At 33.0% G+C, this 26,908-nt stretch overlaps 1 protein-coding gene across 6 annotated transcripts in view; it reads right to left on the minus strand.

Annotated features, from left to right (window-relative positions):
* tn (tripartite motif containing protein thin) overlaps nt 1-26,908 on the minus strand; it is a 162,095-nt gene that overhangs the window by 27,494 nt on the left and 107,693 nt on the right. For all 6 annotated transcript variants that reach the window (XM_076396230.1, XM_076396233.1, XM_076396235.1 and 3 more), the window contains 2 exons: nt 5,684-5,832; nt 11-1,495 (listed from right to left, as the gene is read on the minus strand). In XM_076396230.1, coding sequence (XP_076252345.1) covers nt 11-1,495; nt 5,684-5,818 — 1,620 coding nt within the window. In that variant the 5' untranslated portion in view covers nt 5,819-5,832. The remainder of the gene's footprint in view (nt 1-10; nt 1,496-5,683; nt 5,833-26,908) is intronic.

Here is a 26,908-nt window from a genome sequence, read left to right on the forward strand (position 1 = left end):
CGAGACTCACCTCGGGAGCGGGCGTCTTCCTCTGAGGCGGGTGTCTCTCTTCGGTGGTCGCGGTCCGCTCGGCCGGCCTAGTTTCAGTCGCGGTCTCCGTAGAGGTGGTAGCCCCCTTGTTTTGCTTTTTAATCCTCGCTATCTCGTCGTCCTCGCTCACTTGTCGCGTGGCCGGAGGCGGAGGCCTCTTCGGCACGACCTGGGGCTGTTTGGGCGCCGGCGGCTGGGGAGTCTCTTTCTCCTTCTTTTTCCCGGTCGGGTTCTCCTGCAACTTCTTCATGACCCGGGGCGAGTCGGCCAGTCGGGTGATTCCGCTCAACGGACCCCTGGTGACGTCCTCGGTATCCAGAGGTCGTTCCCGTTCGGTCTTGTGCGGCTGCTGTTGGTCGTGGAACCGCACCCCTCTGGACTCGGTGTCGGAGTCATCGTCAGCCATATTGTTCCGACGCCGGAATCGGCTACTGTATTTCGAGCGAGCCGACCGGTCATGATCGTAATCATCCCCGTATTCACCACCGGTGCGTCCGTAACTCGATCCGTACCTATCGGTCTGCGGTTTCTGAGACCGCTCGCCGAACTTACGCCCGCTCAGGACATTATCCTGGTCCTGATCGCCGTAACCTCTCTCGCCGTAACTTTGATCCTGGTTCCGGAACGCCAGTCTGTGATCGCTCTTGGACCTCATCAGTCCCGGATTGGGCGGCTGCAACAGAGCCGTGCTCGTTCCCTGCGAGAACGGGCTGCTGCTGTTCGCCATGTTCAGGTCGCCGAAGCCGGCAACGTGCAGCACCAGCTGGTTGGGATCGTGCGCGAGAATCAGTCTGATTTTCCGGGTGTAGTCCGTGTTCTCGTACTCGAAGTTGCGGATGAACTCGATCGTTTTCAGGAAAATCTCCTTGGCGTCCATCAGCTCACAGTCGTCCCAGATATCGACATTCTCGTTCATGTGTTTGTCCGCCAGGTCGCAGTTACTGAGGATGTTCGAGATCTCCTGTTCTAGGTTCTCTTTTAGGCCTGTCAGGGTGCGCATCTCGGTACCTAAGTATCGGTCGATTTCGTTTCGCAGGTAATCGGTACGGTCTTTCAACGCCTTGTTCAGTCTTCGGTAGATCTCTTCTACCTCCTCGCCGACCGAGAGACAGTTAGTCTGGACGTTTTGTACATTCTTCTCGACTAGATTGAGACTATCCTGCAAGCGATGAATTCCCCTGCGGATCTGGTTGTTGATTCTGCTGATTTCGCGACGCAATATTTCCATGTGGGCGCCTTTGCACTCGTCGCAGATCTTCTTGTCGCAGTGGTAGCAGAAACTGCAGTAAGCTTTCTCTGAGCAGACGTTGCATCGTTCCATAACTTGACCGCTGGTGGGGTCGGGCAGTTCGCCGGTTATCTCGATGTGGAGCTCGAGAAACCGTTGTAAGGTTACGTTGGTGGGGAAACCTTGCACGCCTTGGTATGGGATTCGGTGTTCGGCTCGACATTCTGGACATTTAACCTAAAACAATATAATAAAATTAAGTAAACTTAGATAAATCGATTATAGGATTTAAAATACTAATAATATAATCTCGATGAATATTAATAACACTTATTTCAGAGACCCCAATTTCTGAGGAAAGGAAAATTCGGAAGATTCATAAAACATATTTCCACGTACTGAATTTTTTATATATAAGAACGTCTATAAGTCGAAGGTGTAGTGAGTTAGAGTGGTGACAAGATGTAATAATTACTATTGATTAATTCCATAATAAACTCAAGTAAGTATAGTTAAAGTTATTTTGTGTGTTATTGAAAGTAATGCCCTAAAGACCACAGTGGCAGTTTATTTGAAGACTATTAAAAGAAGAAGATTTTAGTTATTATAGATCATCGCCATTTTCTTTTAAAATAGCTGAAATTCTTTGCGGAATCTATTCTGAATATCTGACTGATCTGATTAGTTTTCAACCGATCTATTATTGTACCGAATCATACTCAATTGCTTCAGTGACGTTGGAGATTGAAATCTACTTCTTATTATCTGCTTTAAAACTCCGCATAATTGTTCAGTTATCTTAAAGTTTGGCAATTGTGGACTAGGAAAGTCCATATGTGGTGATATACTAATGTTTTTCAAACCAAGACTGAACCTTATTGACTATTTTCACTATCATCCTTATTTGGCAGTGTTTGAGAGCAATATTCTAGTTCTAGAAGATATTTATTCGTACTAATCCGGCCAGTGGTAACAGGTCAATTGAAAAGTCCCCAGCATGACACATAGATGGTGCTACTAGAATTAAATACATTTATTTTTTAGTTAGTCCTAACCCTCAAGAGATGCGTGTATAAACTTGACAGCTGTCGGACCATTAGTTTGTGAATTATAACATTTTGAGTGAAGCAACTTTTGTTATTGTGAAAAAAAAAGGATAAAAAGTAATTTCGCGTGTTGATAAAATATTGCTTTTTGAAGGGAAAAATATAGTTGAAACAAAAACTTGGCTTGATGTCTAGTTTCCGGACACTGTCCTAGGAAAATCAACCATCAAGGATTGGTATGCTATGTTTAGACGCGGTGAAATGAGCACCGAAGACGGTGACCGCAGTGGATGGCTAAAAGATGAGACCGATGAGAACATTTAAAAGATCCACAAAATGATTTTAAATTATCGTAATTGAAATTGAATGAAATAGAGAACTAAATAAAAAGAATAAAGATATCGACTGAACGTGCACATCATATCATTCACGAATATTTGGGTATGAGAAAGCGTTGTGCAAAGAAGGTGTAGGTATCCACCGTAAAAACAGGGTTACTTTCTCGGAACCAAAACATATGTCATTCATAATCCCGCCAATTTTTCCCACGTTCGCTCAAATTTGTTGGCCATCTGCTGGAATTGCGTTCTGTTGTTCATCGCCAAGCGCTGAAAGTCATTGTGGCGAACACCGGAACTAATCAAAGTGCATGCGCACTACGACTTTGAACCAATTTTGAAACCTGTTCATCACGAATGTTCGCCGAATTGAGTTCTGCTCATGCGCATTTTCAATTTTCCCAAGAAATTCGCCCCGAATGCTCAGGTCTGTACCCACCATAACAGATAACATTTCATTTGTTTTCTATTGAAGCCTCAGAGATCACATTTTACCGATCGCCTGTTTTAATTATCACAGAAGAAATTATATTATAAACTCAAATATAATTTACGATACATATAAAATACAACAAGATATACTACATTGCATGACTGGGTGGACAATTATCGTTATACATTTCAAAATTAATTTTCTAGTTCGACTGGCTATTGAGTTCACATCATTCTTTAAAATCTTTTTTTGATTTAGGATTATAACATCAGGTATACCGGAATGTCATTACCGGATAAAATCTAGATTCTATACGTCTTGGCAATTTATGGATGCCATCCCAAAAAAACGAGTCATTTTCTAACTTCTTCGAATTGGGCAAAGTGCTGCTTTTCAATCGCGTGTCCTATTGAAGCGAAAAGTTGATAGTTGGGCAGGACAATGCCCGGAGAATCCCGCGGATGTGATAATATGTCCCATCTAAGTGCTTTCAACTTCCTGACTGGTTCTTGTTTTATGAGAGGGGGTGATATCGGGTTGTAAAATCGCTTTACATTGTTTTTGGGTCCATTCTGGACGTTATGCGATCACTGCGTGGTTCCAATTGATCATTTGTTATTAATAGCGATCACTATTAACTGTTTTACCAGGTTTAAATGGTTTTTAATACACTGCGCCATTGTGATCTGCCACAAAATACAGAGCATTACTTGCGATCAAAACGATTTGGCCTTGGAGTGGATTGGCCGGGTTCTCCAGGTGATAACCATGATTTTTTGCGCTTCGAAATTTAAAAGTAAATCCACTTTTTATTACTCGTCACCATTCGATGCAGAATTTTGCTTCCGATCATATCTTTGAAGAGGCATTTTATAGACGATTTTTTTATTTTCTATTTGCTTGTCATTTAATTGATGTGGCAATCATTTTCTCAATTTTTTTGTGTTTGAGTTGGGTCTTCATCCAATAACTCTTGCATTTCCGCATCTTTAAACTTTTTCGGCCTACCAGAACTTTTTAAGGTTAGAATATAATCATCGTATGTTTCTTCCAGTGAAAGATGACTTTCAGCGGCCGTTTTATTTTGATTAATTTAGAAAAATAATGCGTGCCGTAAATATACGTTTCCGCGCATGAAACTGGACATTTTCAAGGAGGTATAAACCTATGGCGTTTTTAAGCTTGTTGTTAGTTGAATAAAGTGACATATGTGGCAAATCATAACTTTGCATTCCATAGAATAGTGTTGGGAACTACCGACTGAAAACAATTATCTACTGTTTAGTAATTGACTACTTTTTACTATCGACTGTTTCAGTCGACTGTTTTCAGTCGCTATTTTCGGTCCGACTGATTTTGTTACTATTTACTATATTACAGTCCTGTACTTTTAGTTACTATTTTTGGTTCTACTAGTTTCATACAACTGATTTTTAACTGTTGTCCTAGCCGCGACCTTGACAAAAATGTACTCAATTTATGCTTACATAGATTTATTTGTAATATATATAGTTTTATGATTTTTTGATAGCTTGCTTGTAAATAACAATATATATTATATATTAATTATTTGTTAATTATTTGTTATAATATTTTTCAAGATTGTTAATGTTGTAGGGTAAAAAAATTAAAATATTATAGCATTTTATGGCAATAATAGGTAATATTTGGAGTACTCTCTCGATTTTTGTTAAAAAATATTTCCGTTCAATAATAAATAAAGAATTTATATCATTTCATTCAGATCATTTTTAATAGTCATGGACTAGTTTTTTTCTATGATTAGGTATATATTTAATTTTTATATAGTATTTATGATTATTGCACATTTTTAGTTTTTAGGTTTTGTTTAAGTTCTATTGTGTATATTCCTTATAGTATATTACTTAGAATTAGCAGTTAACATATTCAAATACAATAAAATATTTGTGGGGTATTATTTCATTCCATAGAAAAATTCCATTCCTTTTTACACATCCACAGTATATTAAAATATAAAAGTAATTCTACTTCGTTTAAAATTAAATTATTAATTGCATGTTATGTATTATTATTACAGTATTATTCAGTAATTTCTTTCCTTTTCTATTTTTAAGTTAGTTCGTGAAGGAATTTATACAGCTCTGTCTCGCTTATACTACCGTTGGAAAATATAACCACATATAAAATTAATTGCCCCTAGCAATTATCTCCGTCCTTTCCTCTCTCACAATTTATACATGAAATGATTCGTACATCTTCGTCTGACATCATGAACTGAAAAAAATAGTCGAACCGTGCATTTGACTGAAAATAGTAATTACTATTATCAGTCGCTAGTTTTTTGACTATCGACTGTTTCGACAGTTTTCAGTCGATAGTTCCCAATGCTACTATATACTATATGTAATATAACACTATAATATATAATATTTTATGTTACATTTTTAAGTCCAGAGACATCTGTTAGAAAAACCGGTAATGCGTTTCCGGTATACCTGTTATAATACATCCATAAAATCCTGTTTTCTTTATTACACAACAAAGGGTGCTATAAGTTATACTTAATATTCTACACAGAATTTATTAGGTACACAGGTTCATAGTTACAAATGCAAATTCTACATACCTGGCGTCTCACATAGTCCACGAGACCTTCCAAACAAGGTTCCATGCAGAAGCTGTGCTGACATGGTAGCAATTTGGGATTGCGATAGCGGTCGAGACAAATTGCACATGTTAAAAGTTGCTCAAACTGTTCCATGATTATTGTTCAGTCTGTAAAAAAAGAAATAAAACCAAGTTAATATATAAATAATAAAAGACAATATGTCTATGTATTGTGATTAAGAAATAGTATGGCATTTGTAAGAAAACATAAACGATTGTTTATATTCTTATATTTATTGTATTTTATCGCCTTCAAAATAATCATTCACGCCAATGCTTCTTCCAGTCTCCGAAATAGTTATAGGTTTCGTTGATATAAATCAGATAAATGAGAACCTCCCTCCATTGATGATATAGATATTGCTGAAGCTCATGATAACTAGGATTGTATTCATTAATAGGATAACTTCTATTTTATTTTGCTAAACATATTCTAGATTCAATAGGAGAATAATAACTAAAACACACATGTTTGTTGTTCATTCAGATGGAAGGCAATATTATAAAACATTTAATAAAAAGTGCTTGTATATTATTATGTTTGTGGATGTTATATGCTCGGTAAACGTGGTAAATTACAAGCTATGGGTACAGAAATGGTCTTGTACCACGCGCAGTACAAAGCTGTGAACAAGTGCTGATGAAACAAAAGTTGATGGAAAAAAGGTAAAAGATAGAATAATATTTGGTTAGTTTTTGTAAATGATAATATTTTTTAATAATTCATTGCAGATATTGTTCTTCATTCTAGAAACAAAAAGATCCCAACAAGTGATCAGCAAACGCCGCAGTTAAGGATTACCTGAATAATAAGATGACTGAATAATATGGCCACATAGTGTAACGCCTTCCACAATATCATTGAATATTCAATAAAATTGCATTGTTATGAGATGTGGTAAAGAATTACTGCAGTAGATATGCTGGCTGAGAAAGATATATAGGCAAGAACTGTTTAGATGTGTGGAAAGCAATAAACTCTTTATAATAAAACCATTCGGTTTGGATGAACTGCGTCAGACACGCAGAAGAAGACATTGAGAAATGGTGGAATTGTAATCTAGTATTAGATTGGAAATTAACAGTTCAGTTATTGCCTTGAATAGTGGTTCAGAATGTGACAGTAATTGAAGGAAACTTTCTGGATGTGGTATTACAAGACAGGGTGATGCTAGTGGAAACAATTAAAGGTGAGTATATAATTAATAGGATAATTCTAGAAAATCATATCGTAGAGATTTATGTGCGTAGATATGCATGTAATTATTTAGAATATCTATGAGCATTTCATTAAAATATACAAGGAGATTACTCGGATACATAATTGTTAATTAGGCTTATTAGGCTGCCAGGCGACACCATAGCTGTTTTGGAAAAGGGTTCAATCTAAATGAGTAAAATAACTCTAACCGACAAACTATTGTAGCTGTTTAATTAACTATACTTGCGAAATCAGTTAGGTAGTGAGTACTTGAGTAGGATTATTGAGTACCGATCACTTTGCGACTACCACATTTCGGACCACTGAAAGAAGTCCTCGGAGGTCAAAGATCCAAAACCGACGACGAGGTAGAGGACTTCGTGCGCACATGGCTGTCCGAGTTGCCCAAGGAATTCTTCGACACCGGCATCAAAAAATTTCCGTTAAGATAGACAAAATGCGTAACTAGTGAGGTAAAATACCCAGGAAAACTACCAATTTTTGTAATTTTTTTCATTAGTAAATAAACGTGTCAGACTATTTGTCTCGATCATATTTGAGCCACCCTCATATACATATATATATATATATATATATATATATATATATATACATATATATATATATGCATATATATATATATATATATGTATATATATATATATATATATATATACATTTTATGAAATTTATATGTTATTATTTTATTTATATTAGAATGTTGTTATATATCGAGGCTGAAATAAAATAAAATGCTTAAAATGTCAACGTTAGAGATGGAAACATTGCACCGTTTTGATGTCATAAATTGAGATGACGTGCTGGAATAGATGCATTTAATAATAACGTTATGATTTTAAAATATGACACAGCTTAAGAAAAAAGTTGGTTTGATTTCGGACTATTTCGATTTAAATCTTCTCTATTTGTTATAACGGTGGTATAGAGTCGGAAGTCGAAATCAGAATTCAAGTAGAGGCGGGAAATATAGCAACAAGCGTTTAATCAAACCGTAATTAATGTATATTGGCCCGCTATCTATATTCGGTAATAAGCCGAGCCAGATAGTGATACATTCATCATTTTATCGATTTAAAAGGTCTCTCCCCGCCCGCTTAAATATCGGCCGTTAAGGCGCTCCAAGAGATAAATCGAAAAACCGATACCATTTATCTTAATAATTTTGATAAATTAGTGGTTTAATAAACGGGTATCAGTTCGGGATGACCGAATGACTATAATCTATGGCGTTCCTACGTCACGGCTGCAAAGAGGCTTTCGGGCATGGCCCGCGGAGACCGAGGTGTTGAAAAATATGATGGCCGACTAACGGACGTTATTTTTCTGATATACTATCTGTTGGAACCGGCGAGCTGCAGGGCGGACTTGGTTTTTGCCACTTCCCGGAAATAATCTAACCGGAACTATTTATCTTGAGGGTTATATGTGTTATTACCATCGATTAACGTAAGATGTGCGTCATTTTTCATATAGGGCGGGTCATATGAACACATCTTTCGGACAATTTTCGAATGAACATGATGAATAATAAGGCGTTGAGCTATTATTTGCTTTTACAACAGCCGCATTTTTTCTCGGAATAGATTTGTAGGATGTCTGAATATTTTTGAAGTGTCGAAAGTGTAAGTGAAGCCGCTGTATATACATCGTGGGACAAAGTCCCGCTATCATTTTGACTGCCTATAACTTTGCTCAAAGAAAATATAAGTAAGTTGAGAGCCAAATGTTGCATAGAGCATCACCACTAGTCACCATTTAGCCGATATAATTTGTCAACATAACGAAAAGAAAAAAACGTAAAGACCAAATAAACTTTTTATGAAAATCAAACTTACTTATCTTTTCTTTGAGCAAAGTTATAGGAAAGCAAAATGAACAAATATTATTATATATTAAATATTAGCATGATCATGAATGATGTTATTAAATACTAGTTAATACTATCATATATCTAGTTTTACACATCCTAGCATAATACTTCAGACTTTGGGTAACCAATAAATAGTTGAAAAATGTGATTTTCGAATGAAGTTTCATACATTTTGAACCATACTTACGTATGGATAGTATATGATCTTAAATGTTGATAATTGAATGATAATTAAAGCCAAGAGAAAAAGCTAAGCAGAGTCCTAGTTGACTAAATATCATATTCGTAAATATATATTACGTATATTTCAGGTGTTCATATTATTTTGTCCATCTCATGTAGAATGAAACAAAAATTATTTCAAAATATTTACAGCTATTGTTTTAGTCGCTTCTGAACATTTTGTTGGACAGATTTGAAAGTTTTAGAAACTCATCTTGACATATTCTAGTATTGGCTAATATTTTAGTAGAATCTTTAAATAAATACCAAGCCTTAATTTATTACATTTAAAACACTTACTAGTATCTAGAATACAAAAATCATCATATTACATCAAGCAATCATCTATTAACTATTACTGTATATAATCTATTCAAAGACGTCTGGTTGTCAGACGTATACAAAATACTTGAAAGAATTAGTGATATTATAACTCTAGGGTTATAACTCTAACCTATAAACTATTGTGGCTGTATAATTAACTGCAGTTTTTAGGTGTACTTTTTATGTACAAATTTTTGTTGAATTATTTCATTTAGATTAGAATTTTGTTGTATGTTAAAGCCAAACTGAACTAAAAGTCAGGGTTGGTGCGGCAACATTGCAACGTTTTAATGTCACAAATTTAGATGACGTATGTACAAACTTTGGACAGAATATATATACAGTGCTTTTATATTGATCTGAATTAAAAATACATGAAGTTCATAACGATAAAATATGTATTAAATCAATTTTACTGTATTACCCTATAATATACTTAATTTTTTTGCAAACTGGAGAGCTAGATAACATGATAGGCATACGTAATGGAGACGGTTTTTCGAGGGATCTTTGGAATTTCATGTGCAGGCGATAAATTCTCATACCGCGACGGCGTGGTCCTCCAGCGAAACCGTAAGGGTTAATCGGTCTCGAGCAAATAGGCCATATTTACTTTATTCAGTTTGCTTCTCCTTAATCATCAAAGTGCAGATATTGTTTCCCTCGAAGCGTAGGAGTTTAGAGGTAATTTCTCAGAATTGGAGAACTCGGGATGGAAAGCCCTGATATAAGTGGATATAAATATTATAAATAACTATATATAAATTTATAAAAGAAATAAATTATTTTTTCCTAACAGACCACTTTAAAGCTACATATCTATGGCAATACTTAAATGGAACTTCCTGACAATTTTACTGGTTGTGAAATAATACTAAGCAAGCTCATCAGAAATTTGTATGGTGTTTATGGTAATGAGTAATGGCCAAGATCAGAATAAGTTTACTGGTTTTCCTTGAACTCTTGGATAATATTCTAGCAGGATACACACTCAAAATAATCAGGCTTTTTGACTCTGTAATTTAATGAGCATACAGTGACAGTATAATATACATTATAGTTATTTAGATTATTTATCTTATACTTCATAGTTATAAAATGGGTTTTGTGTGATATTTATTTTTTATTAATCTCCTAGAACGTCAAAACTAGGCAAGTTTGGTGAGCAATAAGTATTATATGATTATATGTAAAATGAGAGAAACATTAAAATTTCAAAGGCACTTACAAAGTTTTCACATATTTCTTATCTAAAATAATCATATATTAGCGTATAATGTTATTGCTGTGCTGATGTGACTGAAAATCGGTCGTTCAGTATAAAAGCCATTCAGTTTGCTTTTTCAGCCCTAACTATAGCATATAAGACTTCGTAGAAATATTGTAGACCACTGATTTTATGGTGTAATGGTTAAAGCGTTTAACTGCCAAACGGAGGTTGCGGGTTCGATTCTCCGCGGGGACAATGACATTTTGTTGTTGGTTAGTTAAAATATTTGTCAAATCGCCTAGGCTAGGTAGCGGACCCCGGGGCCTGAAGCCCCCCTTATTTTCAATTATTATTTATTTATTCCTATTTTTCCTCATAGGGATTGCATAACTCTAAAAATAGAATAAAGCCTATTGTTGCGATAGTTGCGGGTTCGAATCCTGCTGGGCCATGGTCGTAAATTTATGTTTGTGATTGTTTATTATTTGTGATTGTTAACAAATATATAACAACAGAGATAAATTACCACCAAAACAAATCTAAATTAATATTACTGTTTGGGTTCGGCGCCAACTTCAGTTGTCAGTAGTCAGTTGGTAGTAGCTTAAATAATATTGTAAATAGATAAGTAGGTTTTTGTTCGTATTAAGCTAAATTGTGTGTATGTAGTAGAATATAAAATATGTATAGCAGATGGTTAAATCAGGCTTTTGTTTATTTTTATATAGTTATTACAACGATTATTATGTATATGTTATGTTTGATTATTTTTTAATTTTTAGTGAGCTTTATTTATTTTTGTGAAGTGTCTATAGAACAATTGTGTTCCACTATTGCAAAGAAACGGATATTTTCTGAATATTTTTGACGGAAAATTATGGTCCAGGTCGTAAATTTATTCGTTTTTTATTTTCTTTTTTAAAGTTTGTTTAACTTGATGATCTACAGTCAAAATCTCTATTATTGAGTGAACATAGAATGCCTGCCTGGGAAAATTGATCCTAAACATACCAAGCAGTGTAATTCAATGTAACATGCCCATGTGCGATATTTGAGGCTAGAACTGAATGTTTTTATTGAGAAAATAATGATGTCCAGAATATTTTCCACAATTTTCGGACTAAGGATTTTGGAAATTATAATGTATATTTTTGTTAAAGTTGATTTTTCATAAAAACATAAAAAAAATTAATTCAGCCAATATGATTTAAAAATAGATTGTACTAACATTGAAAATATTACTTTATTTATAAGGTTATCGATAGTGTAAATAGTATTAATAATTGAACTGTCTTGACGCACAACACTGTCAACGAATATCTTTAACTATCCTATCTATTATATCTTATCTATTATTCTATTTTATCTTTTATTCTATCTATTATATCTTTAACTTATATTAATAACTTTAAATATTCGAATATCTTTAACTCGATTTTTATATACCATCAAAAAACCTTTTTTTAACTTCTGGTAATTCTATGAAAAGTTATCTTTAAAGATAATTTTCAAATCATTGAATGAAAATTAATCCTTTAGGCCACCACGCATTCAAATTCATCATACATCAAAGTCGAAGTTTGGCAGCGCTGGTGGATTGGTACCACGCGATTCCCGTCTATAAAAGACCACCAGGACGACGTCTCGTTCTCTATTCATTTCTCTGGCCCCTTGTAACAATACCACTTCCACAGCGCTACCGTATTTCTTTTACCTAACCTAATATCCTGTCCATTCTCCCGTCGACCACATGTATCATTCAATATCGACATAAACATGTTTTTATTCAACCAGTGTTTTCAGTTCTCGTGCGAATTCCTTCCACAAAATGGTATTGAGTGTTTGTGGCATCGACAGCCACACATTCCGACCGACCAGACGAACATTCCTACAAGTTTAAATGTTGCATTATTTGTAATCAAAGCATTTTTAATGGAATTTTAATTTGTAGTTACTACTAAATACTATTGAATCTTTCCATGAAACATGCAATCAAATTCTTTCATATTAGGTTGTTGAATAAATTTATGGAGTACCATCTATCAGTTAATAGCAGAAATACATATTCGACGTCATTGGACTTTGAAACGAGAGGTATTTAGATTTAGCTTCTTGTGAGTACTTTAGTTTCTTGAAATTTGCAAAAATAATAAAATATAATTCATAATAAAATACAGATAAATATACCTATAAAATTACTTATAGTTTAGCTATTCCTCTGATTCAATTATTAATGTATTAATGATAGTTGATAAACGGATATCTTTGTAATTATCTCAGAAATTCCGATTGCTATATCCACAACGAAGACGAACACGAAACAATGTCCATTACTTCCGATATCGCGCATCTCGTGGACGTTTCATTTTTAACCCAATTTTTTAACCTCATTAAACCTCTTTAACGACGTCAACCTAATCTTCGTTAAATTATGTAACGAAGATTTAAGGGGTTCGGGGATTTTTTTCTCGGCATTACTTTTTTCTTTTCGAGCGGAGTATCCGTGCCTAAAAATGGATAGCCCGTTCTAAACAAATCATCTTCCAGCTTAAGGAAACTTTTTTGTTCGTAATCTTTGTTAAAATATATATTTTCTTAAATGAATGGCGGCTCAACTTTATAGGGTTACTTTGGAGTGGATCTGAGGAAATGAACTTATTAATCCCGAATTGTATGGATTTTTTTTCTCTAAATTATATTTTTTGATCGAATTCTACATATATACGAGGGTGGTTGAAATATGATGGAGACAAACGCTGTAGATGGCACGCATGTATGTTTTGAAGGTCGTGGCTTGAGTATGTGATAGCTGGGTCCCTTGCGAAAAGTGTCGCACAGTTTTCGTCAGGAGCGCATGTTTCAAACCAAGGGTGAACGTCAAGTGCCGACCGTCTTTGCGCAACATATTGTCATTCGTTTTTTAGTGTGGGAAGGCGTTAAAAAGACAGAAATTTTGTTGCTTTTGCGAAATCGGTTAGGTAGTGAATGCCTGAGTACGGCTGCCGTGTTTAAATGGGTCAAAGCATTCAAGGATGGCCGCGAAACCGTCGAGAATGAGCCGCATGATCGTCGACCGCGAACCAGTATCACACCAGACAATATTCGCCGCGTAGAACAACTCATTTTGTAGGACCGTAGAATGAATGTTCCAGCAATTTCTCCTGATTTCGGCATCAGTATTGGTAGTGTTTGAGTTTATTATCCACGAACACCTTTAATATCACAGACTAAGGGCGCGATGGATTCCTAAACTAAATTTCGAGCAAAAATTTACGCGGTTGAAAGTTTGTCGCCGCTTACTGAATGCAAGATGTTGTCTAACGGTGTTCTGAGATCGGCAGGGCGTACTAATCGTAGAGTTCCTACGCACCCAACGTATCATTAATGCTGTATAATACTCTAACCTTCTCCAAAAACTCTTGAAACCCATTTGTCGCTCGAAAAGGAGGAGTATTCTAGCACGAAGTGCGATTCTTCTCCAGGATAACGCGTGTCATCATACCACGCCTCTCACGCTCGATACACTATCGGAATTAAGATAGGAGGTACTGGAACACCCGCCTACAGTCTTTATTTATCACCCTGATACTACCACATGTTTACACCACTGAAAGAAGCCCTCGGAGGTCAAAGATTCAACACAGACAGCCATCCGAGTTGCTCAAGGAATTCTTCGATGCCTTTTAAATTTCGGTATTTCAAATCAAAACTGTAATTATTTATTTACCTCTATTTTTTTGAGTGTTTTTGTTATTCAATTGTTGTTTTGAGATGAATTAATCTAGAGCTTGGTAAAAGTACAAATCGATCGGTCTGTAAATGTTGTGCGTAACTCTTATAACTTATGGACTATCTAAAGTGTAAAGGGATACTATAGGAAGTCTAAAAATCTTTGAATTTCACTGAGTGGTGTCAGTATAATATATAGCAATTTTTCAACTTTGTTTAATAAGCTTCATTTTAGAATGTAAAATATTTTAGTATAACTTCAAAAAGAATTACTTGAACTTGAAAAGAACTTGTATTTAATGCCATAATTGCCAAAATTTTAAACCACAGTAAGAAAAAACAATGTAAAATAAAAGTTAAAATTTGATACTACTATACGAGTTGTGTTACATACAATACAATCATGTTGTTATTATCAAACAATAAAATTTATAATAAAGTACATTATGTTTATGCAAATGAATAATAAGGTAACCTAAGGATCGAAAATTCAAATGCAGTTCAAAGAAAACTTATTTATCCAGTCAAACGAACAATACAGAATATTGTTGTAACTTCTAGTAGAGCGTCACAAGAAAATACAATATCTCGTATCAATTTACATTTTAAATGTCGTTTATATTCTTGCTATATAGGTCAAGGATGATTTTGAGTTTTTGTCCGTGAAAATAATAATCTTTCTTCTACGTATAAATATAAACTGTGACCCAGCGATACTTTTAAAACAATTATACTGAGAGAAACAGTTATATATTTTAATTCAACGTTTACTCTCTTCTACAATCTTCGACAATATCTATTACTCAAAGTATTCTTTGGATGAACTGTAGAGTTATGTTTGTAAACATTTCATCTATAAATTTTAGCACAAACCATTAATTTCAACGTTTTTTAAATGTATTTTGAAATGCTTGTGAATGTAAATCATTGTATGCTTTATAAAGTGAAATTATAGATAAACTAAAGTATTAGTTGTCTTAAAATAAATATTTTTACCATGATATAAATCTGCTGATTCATTTGAATAAAAAAAATTAAATACACTTAATCTCTTGATGTGTATGTTCTCCTACACACTTCAAGAATATTTATTATACAAGGTATTCTTTAAAAGAACGATGGAGTCAAGCTTGTATAGCTTTGATCTGTAAATTTTAACTGAAATCATCAATTTCAGAGTTCTTTTGATGTATTTTGAAATGTCTGTGGATATAAATCTACCTACTTCTTCATAAAATGAAACTAAACATAAAATAAACCGTTAGTTTCAGCATTTTGTATGTTTTACCTTTAAATTTTCTCTTGGCCGTAAAGCATTCGCCTAAAAATGCCAACATATATTACGGAAATTTATTTTTCCAACCGGATTTTCGTATTATTTAAGAAAACTTCGGCAAGAATCGTTCTGCAAAATTGAATAAACGACGATGGTGATATTTTATGGCTAGACACGACTCGGAACGGGCGCAACCGATATCCAGCTATTTTTAGCGCACTTATGATTCTTAATCGAATTTCAATCGGTAGATACGCGAAAAGGCAACATTGTCATCAGTTTGATTATTATTACACAGGAAATTATCCACGATGTTTACAGAATTCGATCAAAATAAGCTATCGTGCGTCTAAAAATAACGTTAGAAACGGATTAATTCGATTCTAGAACAACGTGGGTAGAAAAAGAAAAAAACAGCCAACAATTTACGCAATAGTTGACGAAAATGTATAAACTAGTTGGCTAAATTTAGAAATTTTCATGACTGCAGGGAGAAATTACGAAATCCATAAAAGTTGATTTTCGACATAAAATTCATAATTGAAATACCTGCACATATATTCTGTATATACGAATTTGTTAAGTAACACATTTAGAGTTTATTTTTTGTGGGTGCCCAATAGTACTTTGTCCGATCTTCTTTATATCTGTTTCTTCAAAATATTTTTACATGGGTCTCTGTCAGCAGGTAATTGAATGGAACCATTCCTTGAGTTCTTTATAGCAAAAACAATCCTCAGTCTTTAAGTTATCCAGATTCTACTATCATGACTGCATATTGCCTGCAGTTCATCAGAGGTTAAATAAGAATATAACATGTCAATTGAAAAGTCCCCGGCCTGACACATAGATGGCGCTACTAGAATTAAATCCATATGTTTTTTTATTTAGTCGAGATCATTACTTTGTGAATTATAGTATTTTGAGTGAAGCAACTTTTGTTATTGTGAAAAAAATGGATAAAAAGAATTTCGCCTGTTGATTTTCGAAAGCAATATTCAAATTGCTTTTTGAAGGAAAAAAATACAATTGAAGCAAAAACCTGGTTTGATGCCAAGTTTCTGGATACTGCCCCAGAAAAATCAACTATCAAGTATTGGTATGCTAAGTTTAGATGTGGCGAAATGAGCACCGAATACGGTGAACGCAGTGGACGCCCAAAAAAGGTTGTTACCGACGAAAACATTTTAAAAAATCCACAAAATAATTTTCAATGTGTGCAGTGTGTACATTATATCATTTACGAATATTTGGGTATGAGAAAGTTCTGTGTAAAGTGGGTGCCGCGCGAGCTCACATTTGACCAATGATGAGTTGATGATTCGGAGCAGCGTTTGAAGATGATCAAGCGTAATAAACCCGAGTTTTTGTATCGATATGTGACAATGGATGAAACACGGCTTCATCATTTCACTCCAAAGTCTAATCGGCAGTCATCCGAGTGGACTGCACACGATGAACCCGCTTCAAAGCGTGGGAAAACGCAACAGACGGCTGGCAAGATTATGGCGTCTGTATTTTGGGATGCGCATGGAATAATTTTCAATGACTACCTTGAAAAAGGAAGGACCATCAGCAGCGACTATTACATAGCGTTATTGGACCATTTGAAGGACAAAATCGCTGAAAAACTGCCGCATTTGAAGAAAAAGAAAGTGCTGCTTCACCAAGACAATGCACCGTGCTACAAGTCAGTGAAAACGATTGCAAAAATCCATGAATTTTGCTTTCAATTGCTTCCTCATCCACCGTATTCTTCAGATTTGGCCCCCAGTGACTATTTCAAAAGAATTCTCACTGGGAAGAAATTTTCGTCGAATGAAAAGGTAATCGCCGGAACTGAGGCCTATTCTGAAGCAAATGACAAATCGTACTACAAAAATGGTATAGAAAAGTTGGAGGGTCGCTATAATTACTATAGCACCTTTAAAGGGAATTATGTTGAATAAAAAAAAATTGCCAAAAAATGTGTTTTACTATGGTAGGCCGGCGATTTTTCAACTGTTTCTTTGGAACTGTTACATATAGCCATATTAGTAGTTAGATGGGTAGGTAGTCATGGATAAATCATAGATTTGTGAATATTGTCAAAAAAGCTATTACAACACTTTTACTCTGAACAGACATATGAAGACATTCCATCCAAGTGTCTTTCCATTAACTCTTTGATTTTAGTTTTGTAAATTGGATTCAATTTTATACCCGATTCTTTATATTTTAGGCATAATTGACCCTGCAAAAGTAAAAGTACGGTTAAATATTATTCGATGTCCTTTATGTGAGTGTATATCATCAGAATTATAGCTTGTTGATCATATAGACAATCAACAGCTTTAAAATTGAACTAGAAACATTAAAGTTTGGTTCGCTTGAAGATTTTTAAGGTTGTGGGTTCACAAGAGTTGTGGGTTAAAGAATGGGAGGTGAATGTTATTAAAATAAGAAAAAATATGACTGCAGCTAAACCACAAAGATTAAAATGCATGTTATATAACACGATCTAATTTAAGTAGTGGAAATTTGCAAAGACCAGATTTATTAATACATAAAGAGTTATGTAATATTCAGCAAGCAAAACGATTGAATTCCATAAGAACAAAATAAAAAAGTGACGCTACATGTGTTGAAGCATAAGTAAAGGAGATAAAATATTCAGGATGGTTTAATAAGACACAATATTAGTGTTTGAGTACCTACTCTACTTTAATTAAAGAAAATTTTATGTTAATCATAATAAATTAAGATAATATGAAATGTTAAATGAATACAGGCATGCATTTATATACGTATATTCTACAAATAGGCTTAATGTATGTTGATTTAAATTGCATTTATTGAAAGACTTGAGAGAGATGTTTCCATTTTGTTTCTGCATATCGAAGAAATTCGATGAGGAAACAATTAAGGTATATTTTTAACAGAATTCAAAAAAGGAGGAGGTTCTATGTTCGGCTGCATATATTTTTAATGTATGTTCGTCGATTTCTCCGTCAATTATAGACCGATTTTCAAAATTCTTTTTTTATTCGAAGGAGTGCTCTTCCGAGGTAGTCTAATTGGATCCAAGTTAGGATATGCTGGGGGGAAGGGGGGATATCCGAGGGAAGACCTCAAATTTCAAAGGACGTACAATATTTTCACAGGTTGCTTATCTAAAATAATCAGATATTGGTGTATATTATTATTGCTGAACTAATGGGACGAAAAATAAGAAGTGATTCAGTGTAAAAGTTAGTCAGTTTGATTTCTAAGTATTAACCATATGACATGAGATGTCGTAGAAACGTTTCTATAATATAATGGTTAGAACGTTGAAATTTTTTTGTTTTACTTTGACTGGAACCTTTGTCAAATGACCTAGACTATATTCAATCATTGTTTCTTTATTTCTATTCTTCCTCATATGGTTTGTACTTGGGGTATCCACGGTTATACTTAATAAAATAACTGTAATTTATTGAGTAAATATCTAACACTACAAAGAGAAATAAAATATTTTTAACTAAAAAATTTAACCGACTTCAATAAATTAATAAGGAACTCACTAAAAAGTAATAAATAATCCAACTTAGGTTTTTAACATAAAAAATTTGAGCCTAAAAAATATAAAAATAATAATATAATTTTGTGACATGTTTTATTTTAAAACGTTTTTCTGTGTTAAAAATCTAGGTTTGATTATTTTTACTTTTTAATGAGTTCCTTATACATATTTTGAAGACGGTTCAATTTTATTGTTAAAAATATTTTATAATATTGTGTGTTATAATATAGTTTTATTTTCTTTTTTTCCTTCAAGAATTAAATATATTTATAAAAGGTTAAAAAGCTTAGACATAATATATAAGCTTAAAATAATAGACAATAAACTCATTTAAATTTAAACTTGAGTTTCAAGTGAGATTTTTGGATTAATATGTGAATTCCAAAATATATTGATGAGTATAATCTTCAAGTATAGAGAATAATTTACAAGAACTATAACTATGGTTCGCTGTTGTAGTGTTTTGTATATTGATAATTAATTACATATTCTTTTATTTTCTCTTTTTTCTTTTCAAAATTGTTTTAAAATGGAATGAGTTTATAAAGGATTCTTCATATTACATTTTTTATATTATAGGGGACGAAACATATACAAAAACATTTCAACTTTGCTCTTAATAGAAATATTACGAGTAGGTTAACTTTGAATTCAAAATAATTTATTCTATTTGTATTATATTCTTCAAATATATGTATGTTGCAAACTTTACTTTTAATATTTTGTATAATTAAGGAAGGAAGGAATTTCAATGTTTATTTTAATAAGCAAATATAATATCTAATCCTTAATGACATATTGTTGTTTCGTTCGATTCTACTCCCCTAGAAGAAGTTTTCGATAGACCGAGAAGGCCCGTGCTGAATTCGTCAATTTTTCGGTCGTTCGAATGCCGGACGAAGACGACAAATTTCGAAACCGTAGCGTCGAAACGCGTAATTTCGACATTTCAGCGAAATCGAGAAGGCTAATCAGTTTCAAGCAAATACGGCTTATTGACACTATTTGGCTTACATCACGTAATCAGTACGGAGTAGGTTTATTTCGAGGGGGTGGTCATTTCGAACTCAAGATAATTTTCCGAGTATTCCCGGATGGGTTTGAAATTAATGGAAATGGAATTAATATCTTCAGAACATCAATTTATGGAATTTTGAATAAGATTTTCTTGCGCAGAAATTGATTAATTGGGTATAAATTGCGTCCACTTTACTGTAGTCTAGGAATATTTCTCAGGTTTAGTACCGTGTGCTTTATTTTCAATTAAAGTTGTTTGTTTCGCTTATTTCGAGGCCATTTAAAAGGTGTATATTAAATAAAAGTACGGTTAAATATTACTCGATGTCCTTTATGTGAGTGTATCTCATCAGAATCATAGCTTGTTGATCATATAGGCAATTACAGCTTTGAAATTGAACTAGAAACATTAAAGTTTAGTTCCCTTGTAGATTTTTAAGGTTGTGGGTTTACAGGAGTGTATAAAAGAATGGGAGGGGAATGTTACTAAAATTAGAAAAAATATGACTGCAGCTAAACCACAAAAATTAAAATGCATGTTATATAACATGATCTAATTTAAGTAGTGGAAATTTGCAAAGACCAGATTTATTGATACATAAAGAGTTATGTAACATAGGTCCGTTTAGTCCTACATTTAGTGCCGTACCGTTCCAGGTTTAGTACCGTGTGCTTTACTTTCAATTAAAGTTATTTTTTTCGCTTATTTGGAGGCCATTTAAAAGGTGTATTATAAATAAAAGTGCCACTGAAAATCATTGAGTTTTGTTCAGTGAGTTATTAAGAAAGCTTATATTCTTATATTCATTGTTCAATTCGTTGCTCTCATCTATAGTGTATAAAATATTTTAGAATTAACTAAGTAACAGTAACACGAACTAACATAAACTGAAGAAGCTCGAATACGACCAATACTGGAATAATTTCTGATAAGGTTAGTTGATTCTTTTGATTTGATTTTAGAAAGAACAACTGTCGTTATAAGAACATAATTGTGACAAAGTGACATTGCAACATAATAAGGCTCAATATATGTTCTAAGATCAGCTGTACTTTCCAGGTATAGCATTTTCTGGTTATGGTATATGGCGATTAAAGTTAAAAGGTCTGACTGACCATTTTTTTGAAGGTCGTCTCAGAAAGTGGATTGCGTATACGAAGTCTTACGTTTCTTTTCTTGTCTAAATATTGTGAAATTAATATTTTTATCTTAGGTCAAATTGGGAGTATCTTCCGACTAACCAGTACAGTTCTTTGTATTTGTGGATCTATTTACAGTGCAGATACAGGAATGGTCTCAACGCACTACCTTGTGCAACTTCAGCCGAAAGGGGTTTAAATATTAAAAATTCCCCTGCATGCGAAACTCGAAACGCGAAAAGATTATTCGTCCTTTCTGTTGCACGTAAACCAAGTATGGTAAACTCGTAATTTTTAAAATAAGAATTTGACGGTAAGTTATCTAATTTTAAGCAGTCTTTAAGACTTTGTGTTATTCCTGTATTGCTGGAATTATTATAGATACAGTTTGGATAAAATGCGATCACGCAGATTTATATTTTAGGTTTTTTTGTAGATAGAACAAATTAATGTGTCTGCATTATTTAAGGTATATGCAGCTGTGAAAGAAAAATCCGACATAAGCGGAAATTTCATCCCCATATAGATTAACAAAATTCGAGTTGTTAGGAAAAATTATTCTTGCTTAAAAACTGATAGTAATTGTTCTGGAGACATAGTATATTATCGTACTAAATTTTAGTGATACTAACTTTAGATTCATTTCAAGTTTCTTTAGTAACCTTACACTAACCGAACATTTCAGATAATAAACACATTAATTTGTTCATCAAGTGTTAAAATGAATGTTGCAAAGAATATTAACATTTATGAAATAGCTTCAAGGAATTTTAATTCCTTACTTGTTGGTGAGTTTAGTTAGTTTCTATATAGGACATAAGACAACAGTAGATAAACGAAAGCCATAGAAGGAGCTATTTGCAAGAGTGGGATCGAAAAGTGGAATAAATAAGCAAAGAATGATTCAATATTATATTCAATTTATATTTAAAAAATTAAGTAAAGAAATTATTCTTTTAATTAACCTGGTGTAATTATTGCTAAGTATATATTTTAGTTAAGAAATATAGTTAAAAGATAAAGGCTATATGAATACATAACAATGAAGTACTGAAAATATGCAGCAGTTAAAATGAAACTAACTCCATAATTTGCATGGATGGAACAGTAAATTTGTAAACATTTACTATGAAAAAATATTGAGGTGTTTAACATTTGAAATTTTATTTTTGGACTTTTTATGAATTATTTCAATTACTTACTTTATAGACATACATCTTGAAACATCCATAGTTAATTTAATTAATGTAAATGTTGCTTTAATATACATTTCGAAATTGTAAAAAATACATTGTCTAATTATTTTAATTATCTAATAATATTCATATTTATAACATAAAAGTAAAGAAAGATCATATATACTTGCTCTGAAGTTATTACAGTTCAGAAAAATAATCTTGCTTATGATAATTTTGTTATAGTGTTCAGTGGTGTAGTAATTGAAACTTAATGGAAATTTAATTTAATTAATTGCAATTAAGAAGGTTAGTGACTGTGGGTTTGATCTTTTAATATACTGATATAAATTTGTTCAATCAACATTATATATCAAATATATTTCTGATCTTATGTTGAAAATATTGTCAAGCTAAGATCTATTAGAATAACATATAATTTTTAAATTATTTTCTTTCGTCTATTATGTGATAGACATGATTAATTTAATAAGTCGTGGTCTAGTTTCGACCACTGGGTCATTATTAATAATTATTATAACTATTGACTGACTAAACAAATAACGCCACATTTATATCCAAAATTTACGATGGACAGGTACTATTAAGATATTACTATTTTCTTTATCCATTATATATTTTTACAGGAAAAAAACTGACATTACATATTAACGAGCGATTAAAACAATCTTAAAGAAATGAATCTCGAACGGATTATTCCGTATAATCCATCAAAAAGGAAGATATTTTTTAAAGCCTTAACTTCATTAACCCTATTTGCAGACATCAGCCCAATTTTCCTTAAATTATATGGCGAAGTGGTTCAGACTTTTTCCCTTTAAAAATTCTCCTTTCCTTTCGGCCGGAATATTCGGATGGTTCGCTGTAAACAAAGCGTTCCCGGGCTTAAGAAAACTTTTTTCTCATAATCTTTGTTGAAGTATGTATTTTGTTAAATAAACGATCCGAGTTTATGAGGTAAGTAGAAACAATGCCTTCAGAAAGGAGAAGTTTTGACCCGACCAAAAAAAGGGAAGTATTTTTTGCTCTCGCGGGCTTCGTCAGATAACATAAAGAAGATTACCTTATAGGTTTTGTTCTAAATCTTTATTAAAGTTTGCGAGAATTATCTAGGATTGTGCTCTGACAACCGTAAAATTTTATACTTATGAATGTAGGGTGAGTAAAATGTAATCTGTAAGACATATTAGTTAGACTACAATGAAATTAATAAGAATCACTTTAATAAAATTAAGAATTTGTGAAAATAAATACGTTAATTTGTGCATCCAGAGTTAAAATGATTGCTGCAAAGAATTTTAACAGTTATAAAATAGCTTCACAGACATTAATTCTTCATTTATTGGCGTGTTGTTAGTTCCCACGTGGGACATAAGACAAAGTTGAAAAAAATATTTGAATGAAAGCCATAGAAGGAAAATTAAAGTTAGAGTTATCTGCAAGGGTGAATAAAGAACGAATTATTAATTTAATAAATTAGGTAATGATATTATTCTTTTAATCCGCTTGGTGTATTTATTATTTCTGCAATATTTATTTTATATAGAGAGATATAGAGATAGGGAGATATAGAGATATAGACATAGGGAGAAATATGGATAAAAGATAAAAACTATATGAATACATTAATGAAGTCATAAAAATATGCAGTACTTAAAATGAAACTAACTATATAATTTGCAAATATGGAACATATAAGATAAATAGAATACATTTTGAATCATTATCACTGAATTTGTAAACATTTTGAAGCATTGATAAATATTAAGGTATTTAGCGATTAATGTTCTAAGATTTGTGACTATATAACATTTTATTGATTGAACTTTGTATGAATTATTTTGATTATGTTTATAGACCTGTTTTGAAAAATCAATAGTTAATTTAATGAATATAAATATACTTAAATTAACTTAAAAAAAATTGTGGTCGAATTTCAATCACAGGGCGATCACTAGTACTTATTATGTGTTACTTTTTTCTTCACTATATAACTTGTATATTCATTTTTTTTAATGTTTTTCATCTAGTCGCATGTTTAGCATATGTTTTTTGCATATTGCAAACATAACCAAACATACCAAGTACAATAATCCTTATTTATTATCACATATACATAAGGATACATAGTATTTTTTAATATACTGATATATTAGTGATATGGAAAAATGTTACGTTATTTTGGTAATTTTGCCAATTTTTATTCATATTTTAATTTCATAAATTGAAAATATAAAACCCATTCATTCAACAATTGTCGCTATTACTATTAAGCGCCTATATGTCGGCCAGGATGTTTAGTGTTAATTAAGAAGAAGCTTACTCAACAATGAAGGAAACAAAAGCAAGTGTACTCCAGGTAGTAATTGAGTCCAGTTCTTTACTTCTACATATGATTTATAGATAGATATGACAACCAGAAAATGTTAATATGGTTAGAAAATGTTAAAATTAACATGTTAATATGGCAATAGAAAAGAAAACTGCAATATGTAAGTTATATTATAAATAAGTACACCCAGATATGGAGAATAAAAATCAACGAGAGTAAATCGATAGTGAATTTTTAATTTAGCTACAACCAAACTATCTATATATCAATAAATATGAATAGGATTATTATTCTACACAGTAACAGCGCTAAATACTTTAGGATGAATTGTGCATAGTTGCAGCCATATAAGTAAATACTAAAATTGATATTCTCGCTATGAAATTCCATTAAGGACCTGTTCTGCGACAAAAATACCTTTAAATACAAGCATTTTATAATAAAGTCCTTAGAAGTATTGCGGATGCTATAGGAATAATTACTTACACAAAGACCTTCAGAGTAACTACAAAGACTCGCATCAATATTTAAGGAAATACTCCATTTTCATTTTCTCACCGAAGTATTACAACTCTCGGATATCACTGAACTAGGACATATACTTAAGAAAATCAAACCGAATGATCTTGTGTAATGAAGTAGATCAAATGGTTAAACCACTGCAGAGTACTTCTAAATTTTGTTTTACTTTTGTTTTAACAGCTCAATTGAAAATTGAAAAGCCTGACACATAGATGGCGCTACTAGAATTAAATCCATATGTTTTTGGTTATCCCTAATCCTCAAAAGATGCGTGTATAAATTTGACACCTGTCCGATCATTAGTTTGTGAATTATAGTATTTTGAGTGAAGCAACTTTTGTTACTGTGAGAAAAATGGATAAAAAGGAATTTCGCGTGTTAATAAAATATTGCTTTTTGAAAGGAAAAAATACGGTTGAAGCTTACATGGCTTGATGCCGAGTTTCCGGGTACTGCCATCAACTATCAAGGATTGGTATGCTGAGTTTAGACGTGGTGAAATGAGCACGAAAGACGGTGAACGCAGTGGACGCCCAAAAGAGGTGGTTACCGACGAAAATATTTAAAAAAATGAATGTGTATATCATATTATTCACGAACATTTGGGTATGAGAAAGCTCTGTGCAAAGTGGGTGCCGCGCGAGCTTACTTTTGACCAAAAACATCGACGGGTTGATGATTCAGACCAGTATTTGAAGATAAACAAGCGTAATAAACCCGAGTTTTTGCGTCGATAGGTGACAATTGGTGAAACATGGCTCCATCATTTCATTCCGAAGTTCAATCGATAGTCATCCGAGTGGACTTCACACGATGAACTCGCTCCAAAGCGTGGGAAATCGCAATAGTCGGCTGGCAAGTTTATGACATCTGTATTTTGGGATGCGCATGGAATGCTTTTCATTGACTACCTTAAAAAAGGAAGGATCAACAGCGACTATTACATGGCGTTATGGGACCGTTTGAAGAACGAAATCGGCGGAAAACGGCGGCATTTGAAGGAAAAAAGTGCTGCTTTACCAAGACAATGCACTGATTCACAAGTCAGTGAAAACGAGGGCAAAAATCCATGAATTGGGCTTCGAATTCCTTCCTTAACCACCGTATTCTCTAGATCTGGCCCCAAGCGACTATTTCCTGTCCTTAGATCTCAAAAGAATGCTCGTTGGGAAGAAATGAAGAGGTGATCGCCGAAACTGAGGCCTATTTTGAAGCAAACGACAAATCGTACTACAAAAATTGCATTGAAAGGTTGGAAGGTCGCTATAATCAGTGTATCACCCTTGAAGGGAATTTTCGTGAATAAAAGACATTAATTTTCCCAAAAGAATGTGTTTTACTATGGTAGGCTGGGGACTTTTCAATTAACCTGTTACTTTATTGGAGACTAAGTAAGATTAGTAATAGAGTAACATATACTAACCAACATATACTACAATTAATATATACTCATAAACACAATTTAGCTTTTTGCTTTTTTTAAATTTTCATGTTTTAATTTCCTCTTATACCAATAGAAAAACAAGTATGTCTAGTCTATTTCTACTAGATACTAACTTTAAATGTTTGTTTTGAGGAAA

Source organism: Rhynchophorus ferrugineus, unplaced genomic scaffold (assembly GCF_030347505.1).
Source record: "Rhynchophorus ferrugineus isolate W39M unplaced genomic scaffold, kcgeb_rfMv2 rfM2, whole genome shotgun sequence".
NCBI classification, from domain to species: Eukaryota; Metazoa; Arthropoda; class Insecta; order Coleoptera; family Curculionidae; genus Rhynchophorus; species Rhynchophorus ferrugineus.